This window comes from Chanos chanos, chromosome 1, assembly GCF_902362185.1.
Source record: "Chanos chanos chromosome 1, fChaCha1.1, whole genome shotgun sequence".
Taxonomy (NCBI): domain Eukaryota; kingdom Metazoa; phylum Chordata; class Actinopteri; order Gonorynchiformes; family Chanidae; genus Chanos; species Chanos chanos.
Window position 1 is genome coordinate 42,891,934 of NC_044495.1, and position 10,277 is coordinate 42,902,210.

General features: G+C 40.9%; 1 protein-coding gene across 1 annotated transcript; it reads right to left on the reverse strand.

The window, feature by feature from the left end:
- Nucleotides 1-745: 745 nt before the first annotated feature.
- prl2 (prolactin 2) lies at nucleotides 746-3,654 on the reverse strand. The gene is made up of 5 exons (XM_030788382.1): nucleotides 3,633-3,654; nucleotides 3,318-3,496; nucleotides 2,429-2,536; nucleotides 1,906-2,085; nucleotides 746-943 (listed from the first exon to the last, which is right to left on the reverse strand). The coding sequence occupies exons 1-5, from the start codon at nucleotides 3,652-3,654 to the stop codon at nucleotides 746-748; spliced, it is 687 nt and encodes a 228-aa protein (XP_030644242.1).
- Between the last annotated feature and the right edge of the window lie 6,623 nt (nucleotides 3,655-10,277).

The following is a 10,277-nucleotide window of genomic DNA, read 5'->3' on the forward strand; positions in this document are numbered from 1 at the left end:
CCTTGACTTTTTATTGGCTCCAACAGCTGTGTCTGAGAGAGTGGGAGGAGCCAAAACCTTGCCTTGTTTCTGATAACTGGATGTAGCCCACATGTGTGTGCAAAGTGACTCACTGGATGTGAGGTAGGAATGTTAAAAGTTCAAACTGAATAGGTTTATACATTATGTTTCATACCCTTGGGCAGACAGTGAACTATGGTTGAGGTCTTTGTAATGTTACATCACATGCACCCATACATTGGATACATACAACTGTGTGAGGTCGTTTTGACTGATTTGAGCATATGAGATCTGACTTTTTTGTGGAAATTAATAACCCAGGGAATCCTGATGCAGAATCTACAGATTTATTCAGCTCTTACGCCTTGCCTTGGGATGCTGTTCTACATGAAAGTGAGAGAGAGAGAGAGAGAGAGAGAGAGAGAAATGTTCAGTATATTTTCGCTTTGCTTTTCCTTTGTTTTGTGTTTCAGCCCTTCAGATTCATAAAACTAGCCTGCACTGCAATGACATATCTGTCAAAAAAGAAAAAACTTTGATATTACTCAAAGAAATCTTTCCAGCCAGCCTAGTCAAAGCGACCCTTCTCGTCCTGACGACAAAATAAAATGGGAATTGAATGTAGAGAGAAGACAGTCCCAGTTCATTACGCAGATTCATTACGCTCCGACATATTAAGTCCAATTTCATAGTCCTCCAGAGCAAATGAGCTTTTGTTTTTGAGTTAATGACGGCCTAGTGTTCCTTAGCAGCCGTGTTCTGGCATGATTCTGCATTTGAGGATCTTCAAGTAGTTCTGGACCTTGTTTGAGTCCCTGCGGAAGCAGTAGAGAAGCTCGTGGTCACTCACGGGAGATTTTTCGCCGCTGTCAGAGGGTGGGAGCAGGACTTCATGGGAGGCCAGGTTGTTTAGAGAGTTGCTGATCATTCCTAGCATTTGCATCTGTGTTTGTGTGTGTGAGAGAACGAAAGAGAGAGAGAGAGAGAGAGAGAAAGAATGTAAGCTTTTATGATGCCAATGATGCCATTATCATGTTAACACACACACACACTTCATGAATTCTCTTCTCTGATTGTATTGAAAAAAAAGTAGTCATTGTCAAACTCATTCAGGCACAAAAAGGCTCTTCTCCCTGCTCTGTTTCTTTCTCCTTTTCCTCTGTTTCTAACCTCATTTGCGCTCTCTCTCTCTCTCTCTCTCTCTCTCTCTCCCTCTCCCTCTCCCTTGCTGTCATGCTAATCCTCACTGATCTAGAACTGCAATGAGCCTAACTATCCACTCTCTGATGAGTCATCGTCCAATCAGACACACTGTCCACATCTGACTGACATCACGTGTTCAGTCCAGTGCAGGAATCCCTGCTATAAACACTCACGGTGGATAAATAGTATGGTATTAATATCACTCTTCACTTTTTACATCAGATCAGTCCTTTCCATGAGCCTTCAACTATTCCCCGACTATTACACTTACTTCATCATTAGTCCCAGTAATACAGATATACATTAACAATAATCATTATCACTTGTCACTCGTAATAACTTAACGATTTGTTGTCAAGAGTTGCCTTGTGTGCACAAAGTTGAGATCTGATGTCTGGAATTGAACAACTGAGTTGAATGACTTTGTCTTGTTCTGAACTACTCTGCATGAAGACAGGTGTATTCTGAAGACAGGCATGTTCTGAACTACTCTGAATGAAGACAGGCATGTTCTGAACTACTCTGAATGAAGACAGGCGTGTTCTTAACTTCTCTGATTGAAGACAGGCATGTTCTGAAGACAGGCATGTTCTGAACTACTCTGAATGCTTATACTCTGTCAGTCACTGGCCATGCTCTTTGCAGGAGCTATGGAAGCAGAAAGGAACGTGTCATACTCTCCCAGCCTGTCCGAGGACTCACTTTCTCGGCCACTTTCTCCACGCCCTTGTGTAACTGGTGAGCCATGTCGGACATCTCCAGGGCTTTGTTACTGCTGAAGCTATTAAAGTCCTGCTGGTGAGACATACTCTGGTGCAACTGGGAAAGAGGGTCTCGCCAAGCTGCCAACAACTTCAAAATCACCTCTGTCAACTCCTCCCTCTGAGAGAGAGAGAGACAGAAAGAGAGGGAGGGAGAGAGAGAGAAAGGTAGGGAGACAGAGAGAGACCAGGTTGGACTCTAGGTTGCTATGGAGAAGCAGAGTACAGTAAGAGAACAGGCATAAGCTTTCCTTATGACACTTGGAGAGAAAAGAATCACGTAGCACAGATGGAAGAAGACAAAGACAGAAATGAAGAAGAAACTGCTGTGAGGTGTAATTTATAATATAGATAATATACCATAGAAGCATAACAGGAGATTGTGTATGGTTATGAATGGGGGAGAGAGAGAGAGAGAGAGAGAGAGAGAAAGAAAGGGGGGGCATGAAAGAAATGTCACTCACAGCCAATTTCTGTGCATTCTCTTTGCCGTTTGGAGTTAGAATGGTAGAGGTGTGACACTTGGGAAAAACTCTACCAATGTGGTTTTTACTGGGCAGAAAGTATTGCTCCTTTAGTGATGAAAACAGAGAGAGAGAGGGAGAGAGAGAGTGCAAACAGGTCAAAACTGGAGGTTAAGAGCAAGATCAGTTCTTAAAAAGATGATATTCTGGGCAGAAAACACATGCATAGATAACAAAACTTTTATTTGCTCTGAATGGGTTTCTTTGAATGAAATACATCTTTTCTTACAGTGCAAATTCAAACTACTGTAATTCTGTGCTTTTTTACACAGATCTTGATAAAAGGTAAAGGGATAAAAATCAGTGCAGAATAATCTCCTTATCACTGATGCATTAATTATTCTGTCCCATTCTGAAAATATTTCAAAAACATCAAATAACTAAATCAAATCAGACTTCAAAAATGAAGCAGACAGTTTAGATTTCAGTTATTGTTTAACTTGTGTCTGCCTCATATTTTTTACAGCATCTGTCTTTTGTTTTTTTCTTCACTTTATTTCAGCATTTCTTTACACAATTTCCATGTAGATTTTGTCATTTTGTCATGGCCTATAGTAGGGTAGAGGTTTAAAGGAATAATAAAAAATATTTTCCTTTGTCAATGACACCAATTAGATCCAGACACACACACACACACACACACATATTCTAAAAACCACTGAACAAGTAGAAGGTGACACAGATTCTAATGAATGTCATTTTCCCACCCCTCCACTGAGTCCTGCACACTCAAACGTTCCTGCAGCAGCTCTTCAGCACAGAGATGAGAGCGCGCAGAGAGACAGAGGAAGACAGAGAGAAAGAGACAAAGAAAGAAAGAGAAACTCACAAACTCAGCGTGCAGGTCGCTGGAGAGCCCATGCATGCGAGCGGAATGCTGAATGACTCGGTCGAAAAGATCCGCCAGGGACAGGACCAGACAGCCAGGGTGTCCGTGAGCACAGATGGGCGCCGCGCCGACACGGGCACGTGGCTCCAGGCACAGGAGAGCCAGGAGGAACACAGCCACTGGGTAGAAAGCAAGAAAGAAAGAAAGAAGAAAGCAGTGAGACAGCAGCGGTGAGACGGTAACAGTGAAACTTCAGACAGCGGTTGGCTCTAGTTGAGCGGACGGTAACCATCAGTCAAGTTTTCGGATGAGTACCTTGCTTTGCGCTCCTGAACATTTTGCAGCCGGGGAAGGAGATCTGCGGCACACCCGAGGGTCCCACTGGCATTTAAAGGAGCTGGGCTCCGACATGGGGCAGGGGTGAGTGTGTGTGTGTGTATGTGTGTGTGCGCGCGCGTGTGTGTCTGTGTGTTTCTGGAGGACCCATGTGATAACCATGACCTATGCCAGAGGGGGAGGAAAAAAAAAAGAGAGAGAGGGAGAGAGAGAAAGAGGGAGGAAGAGATACTGACAGAGAATGAGAAAAGGGGGAGGGTAAGTGCAAAGTAGATTGACTGTGCGTGAGGTTTGCAAACGTCACAAAAATAACATTTGAGTTGAATCATGACGGCTCCATGGCTCAGCTCCTGCAGGCTGTTTTCAGCGGAGTGACTGGACAGTGGATATGTCTGACAGCTGCCATACCTCAGCACTACAGCCCCACACTGTAACTAACCAGGACCGCGTATGGTCCCTCATAGCGAACGGGAACACACAGTCCAAATCCAACTTAACTCCCAATTTACATCCACTTTTCTCATTAGACAATGTTTGAAAAATCCAATTTCATAATTGCATACATTTATGATATAACACAGAATGTATTTTACTCTGTTTCACCCTGTTCCTATGGAACTAGTGGGTTCCTTATGCAGTTGTAATATCTTGTAACATCTTCATATAAGTAAGGGCAGCAGTATGGCATCACTGGCCATTTGAAACTAAATCAATCTTAATTAGGTAGAATCAGGGGCTGAATCATAGTTGTTATGTCAGTACTGTCCAAATTACTGGATAAAGCAAAGGACAAGAAAGAAAGTATACATTTCTCTCTCTCTCTCTCTCTGTCTCTCTCTCTCACCCTCTGCCTGTTAATTTCTTAATTTATTCTTTTCATGTTGTCCAACCTGGAATATTTTCATGTGTTTGGTGTGTTTCATTGTATTTCAGCGTGTTTCAGCGTGTTTTGTGTGTTTCAGTCTGTTATGGTGTGTTTCAGTGTGTGTTTCAGTGTGTGTGTTTCAGTGTGTTATGATCTGTTTCAGTGTGTATTTGCTGTGTTTCAGTGTATTTCAGTATGGTCTGTTTCAATGTATTTCAGTGTCTGTTTCAGTGTGTTTCAGTGTGTGTTTGCTATGTTTCAGTGTATTTCAATATGTTTCAGTGTGTGTTTGCTGTGTTTCAGTGTATTTCAGTGTGTTTCTGTGTGTTTCAGTGTGTTTGGTGTGCTTCAGTGTGTTGCAGTGTGTTATGGCAGTGTTTCCCAAACTTTTTTCTCTCATGGCAAACTAGTTACTGTGAAAAAATCTCACAGCACACCACCATGACATTAAACATACAAAATCCCTGCAAACAAAGCACAGTGCAATCAGAGCAGAGGAATCTCCTGTGAACGTGAAACCATAGCTGAAGTGTTGATCATTGTATTATCTGTTTCTCACTGCTTACATTTTCTTGTTCTGTTCAGCGCTACAAGAGGGGGAAGGGTCAGGTTCATGGTCAGGATTGACCAGTAAAGACGGTATCAGTATGGATGAAAGTGCAAATATGCAGTTTTTTAAAATTAGAATAGTCAGTTAAGTTTAGAAATAATGACATGAAATGTGATTTAAATTGCCTACAATTTCAGCCATTTAAATTATTGTTAACGCCAAAAAATCCTGAATACAGATTTTCCCTGCGGCACACCGTTGAACCATGGCACACAGTTTAGGAAACACTGTGTTATGGTGTGTTTCAGTGCGTTTCAGTGTTTGATGTCTTTCAGTCTGTTAGGTGTGTTTAAGTGTGTTATCGTGTGTTTCAGGACAGAAAAGGTCTTACTCAGACTTGATTCATCATCACTGCATGACGACAACAGTGAATGTCATCCGGTGTGTTTGCGTGTGTGTGTGTGTGTGTGTGTGTGTGTGTGTGTGTGTGTTTGATGTAGTCTCTGACTATGCACATTACATGACCATTGCACTAGACAAGAGGCATATCTGCCACAGACAGTTAACCTGGACCTTTGTAACTCCGAGTGTGTTTGTGTGTGTGTGCGTGTCTCTCTCTCTGTGTGTGTGTGTGTGTGTGTGTGTGCGTGTGTGTGTGCGTGCGTGCATGCGTGTGTATGAGTGAGTTTCCGGTCACGCCCCAGCTGTAGGCGTCAAGTGTGCTGACAGATGACATTCCGCGCGTCGGCCTGGACGTGAATATGACGTAAGCAAACTGAATATGGGTCAGACGGACCCTTTTTTTCATTTGTTTCTTTCCTTTGCAGTGGCATTGCAGTACTGCTCTGAGTTCCTCTGACAACTGAATCCAGCGACATAACAGATAGAAGAGCAGAAGTGAAAGCTCACACAGTTTGCCTGTGTAACCTTGTACTTTGCGTGTGTGTATATGTGTGTATGCACTGTGTTACTGAGGCACTGTGTGTCCCAATCAGGTTATAAATATCTGATGTTACAGGACGTTTTCTTGTCCCCCTCTTTTTTTCCCAAAAAGATAATGTTGTTGCTAAAACAAAGAGTGCCAAAAAATATTTCTTTGAGTAGTGTAGGGTTGTGATTCAGATAATAATCTTTAATTACGGTAAAATCAAAGTTAGTGGGAGGATTTTCAAAGATATAAAGAAAAACAAGAGTGTGCATATAGTGTATAATTGTGATATAATGTGACGTAATTTTAGGTTACACAATTTCACTGGACGCATGTCTGAATGTGCAGTGTCAGCACATAGAGTTACGTCCTCATACACTGACGTAGAGTTATTTCTTCATATGCAGGTTTACACTGACATAGAGTTATTTCTTCATATGCACGTTTACACTGACGTGGAGTTATTTTTCATATGCAGGTTTACACTGACATAGAGTTATTTCTTCATATGCACGTTTACACTGACGTGGAGTTATTTCTTCATATGCAGGTTTACACTGACATAGAGTTATTTCTTCATATGCACGTTTACACTGATGTGGAGTTATTTTTTCATATGCAGGTTTACACTGACATAGAGTTTTTTTTTTCATATGCACGTTTACACTGATGTGGAGTTATTTCTTCATATGCAGGTTTACACTGACATAAAGTTATTTCTTCATATGCAGGTTTACACTGACGTAGTTATTTTTCATATGCACGTTTACACTGACATGGAGTTATTTCTTCATATGCAGGTTTACACTGACGTGGAGTTATTTCTTCATATGCAGGTTTACACTGACGTAGAGTTATTTTTCATATGCACGTTTACACTGACGTGGAGTTATTTCTTCATATGCAGGTTAACACTGACATAGAGTCCGTCGGTGGTTTAGGTGAATGCTAGGGGCACCGTCCATCCATAGGGGCACCCCAAATGAGGGGAGAAAAAAATTCAAATTCAAATTCAAAATTTAAAAATTCAAAATTTGTAACTTTTGCTGTGTTTTACTGGTACTATTTTCTCTATGTCATGACAAGTTGACAATGTAGATCACAGGGTGCCACAAAGCCTTGCGCCTTAGAATCTTTTATGACAACATTTTAATTCTCATCATGTACCTATTTTAAATGACAAAACAAACACAATTACAACAAAGACACATTTTGTATCTTGTACATTGGTATGCATATTTTTCACCATTGTTTTGGCAAGCCCCTATGCGCTGCATTCCCCCTTCTTGCACTCTGAATTCAAAAGTATATATATATATATATATATGTGTGTGTGTGTGTGTGTGTGTATATCATGTTAAAAGACCAAAGCCCTCTGGAGCCCAGGGCAGAAAAAGAAGAAGAGGAGGAAGAGGAGGAAAAACGGGAAAAAGACATAGGTAATGTGATGAATGAATAGTTTATTGCGTAGTAGTGATGTGTTGGTAGCGAACGAGTCGGCTCTATGAGCTGGCTCCTTTACGTGTATGATGGGAGCTGGCTCCTGTCTGAGAGCAGATTTCTTTTTTCTTTTTTTGTTGTTAATTAGTACAAGACAGAATAATAGGATGACCTTTTCGCCACACTGCACGGCCACAGGCACTCCATGCACTGACTGAATGTTGTGTTGATGTGCGTACTGTGTGACCAGTCACGTGTGATGACAGACAAGGATCATACCAGGATCATACCAGGATCATACCAGGATCTCCTGCCATCTTCCGCAAGAAATTGAAAACCCACCTCTTCAGAACCCACCTGCCCCCCACTGCCTAACCTCCCTTTCTGTACATAAAAAATTATTGTTAGTTGCTTTGGCTAAAAGCGTCTGCCAAATACCAAATTGTACCATCAGGTTAAAAGGGGGTAGGGGTGGGGAGGGGGGCTGACGGTCTACAGAGCACAGAGATGAGAGGAGTGCACGAACCCCAAAAAATAACATGAATGACATGTTGATAACGAAGTAGCATTTCGATGTGAAACGCAAATTTACAACGTTCAGTATAAATAAAACGTTTAATACACATATATAATAGTATTTTTATACCAAACATAATGTAAAATAATGGTATTCTGGAAATTATAAGGTTTAGTATAATTACATCGAATAATTTAAGTGATAAACATGCACACATACGAGTCAAAGGTCAAAACATTGTTAAATTTGGCTGAATTATAAAGAGCTGGATCTTATTGCTGAGCTGAGCCAAATGATCCAGCTCACTGAAAAGAGCCTGAATTCCCTCTATTGCGTAGTATCTCACAGTAGTTACAGTTGGAGCAGAGTGTTACTATCTTCCTTTGGACGATAGTAACGTTCACTAATTTAATAAATAGCTAGAGTTAACGTCAGTCACTCCCACCTTAAATTCATTAGGGAAAGTCAGAAGGACTATTCAGGTGTTTAGGAAATATCCTTCAACATAATTTTGAGAAATACACTTTCTCTTTTAAGTGTGCTGCATGAACCATCCACTGTCTGCCTCAAGAAACCAGACATGCCTTTTTATCGACATCTTAGTCAAGTTAGCCAACGTTATCCCTGCTTGTAATAGTCAATTAAATGCTTTTCCTTTTCCATCCCCTCTTGGAATTAATAGTCATAAGCCCTTGCATTTTCATTACTGATTAGTCTTATATGTATAGCAAACAGCATACATCATGTGTTTACACACACACAACACAGAAATCATGCAAGACTGTGCAATGAACTCTCTGTTTTTGCCTTTCTTTCTTTCTTTCTTTCTTTCACTTCTCCCTTTTTCTTGATCTGTCTTCTTCTCTTAATTGCCATTCTCATCCACTTCTCTCTCTGTCTCCATCTCATCTCCCTCTTTCTTTTTACCATGATTTTTTTTCTTATGGGCTGAACACATGTCAGAACCTCTGATACAATGGATAACCTTGACCCCGGTTCTCATTCATCTGTCTGCCATGTTCTCTCAGCTTCACATGGCAAACAGTCAGAGCTGCTCTCACAAGCCTTCCACCGAAAGCTTTTCTGTTCCCAAGCGGAAATGGAAAGATGTTTTTGCTTGTTTGTTTGTTATTAGTCATCCATTCATTCTGGAACGTTATGCTCTTATTTTCTTAGAAATGCAATTGGAAGAACTTTTTTTGCGTGTGTTTGAATGCATTTAAAATTTTCCAGTAATAACAATTGTGCTGTCAACTGTCGGTAACCCCCTCAGTGTGGCAATGTTGATTGATAGTGAGAATTGGAATGAGAATATGCTTTACTTTTGTAATTTGATTATTTTTTGCTTTGTTTGCATTGATGTACAACTCTATCAAAATACAATCAAATTTGAAAATCAATTATAACACACACTGTGCTGTGTTACCCTTTCACACAGTTGATAGTCTCTTAAACTCAAATTACATTGCCCAGTGTTTGAGACATGAGAATACATTCTAAACAGTTTTAACATGAAAAGTGGTCTACTGGCAGATTAAGAGCACAGTCTTGTTTGAGTGACCAAGACTGAGGATAAGGTACTGCATCTACGCTTGGAGGGATGAAACACGTAACTCAGTGTTAGCAGGTATTCACTGAACCAGAGATGATACATATGATCATGAATATGAAAAAAGTGATTCAAATATTTGAAATATATATTTTTCCTTTCATTACTGATGTCAGTGTAACTAAAGCACAGGTAATGAGTTATCTTGTTGTATTGGAAGCCACTCAGTGCAGCCCTTTTGGGTTGTCTAGTCAAAATGATGCTGCCTTTCATTAATGCCTGTCACAATGAATACGTTTCCATATTTCAGAGTTTCCTGGAAACTCCATATGTTTCATCATTATCTTCCATTGTCATACATCTACTCGGCCTTGTGCTAATTGTAACTGGGCAAACGCGAACACGCGCGCGCGCGCACACACACGGTGCCAGGGGGTGAGTGAAGCTGGCTCATGCTTCAGTTTGCATGAATGTGCTTTACGGGGCCTGCAGCTCAGTGCCTGGACGATAGGACCATGTTTTCTCGCTCATTAATGACAGATTAACGTTTGCTCCTTCATTTCCTCCTCTGTTCCGCGAAGAGCCCAAGTGAATATGCAGATTTCTCGTACAGTCACAGGATAATGAGGTACAGGCACATTAGAAACACGCGAACACACGTGAACACAATGCTCGTCAACCCTGACCTCACGGCTCATCGTGACTGAATAAATTATTCACATAAAAACCATTTAATATCCAAGAGGCCATTTAATATCCAAACTTCTGAACTGCT

Excerpts from the sequence above, each read along its gene's own strand:
- prl2 (XM_030788382.1), bottom strand. The coding sequence starts at position 3,654 with ATGTTCAGGAGCGCAAAGCAAG. Across the intron at positions 2,086-2,428 it reads AGAATGCACAGAAATTGGCT|AGGGAGGAGTTGACAGAGGT; the intron begins GTGAGTGACATT and ends TCTCTCTCTCAG. Across the intron at positions 944-1,905 it reads TGGAGAAAGTGGCCGAGAAA|ATGCAAATGCTAGGAATGAT; the intron begins GTGAGTCCTCGG and ends ACACAAACACAG.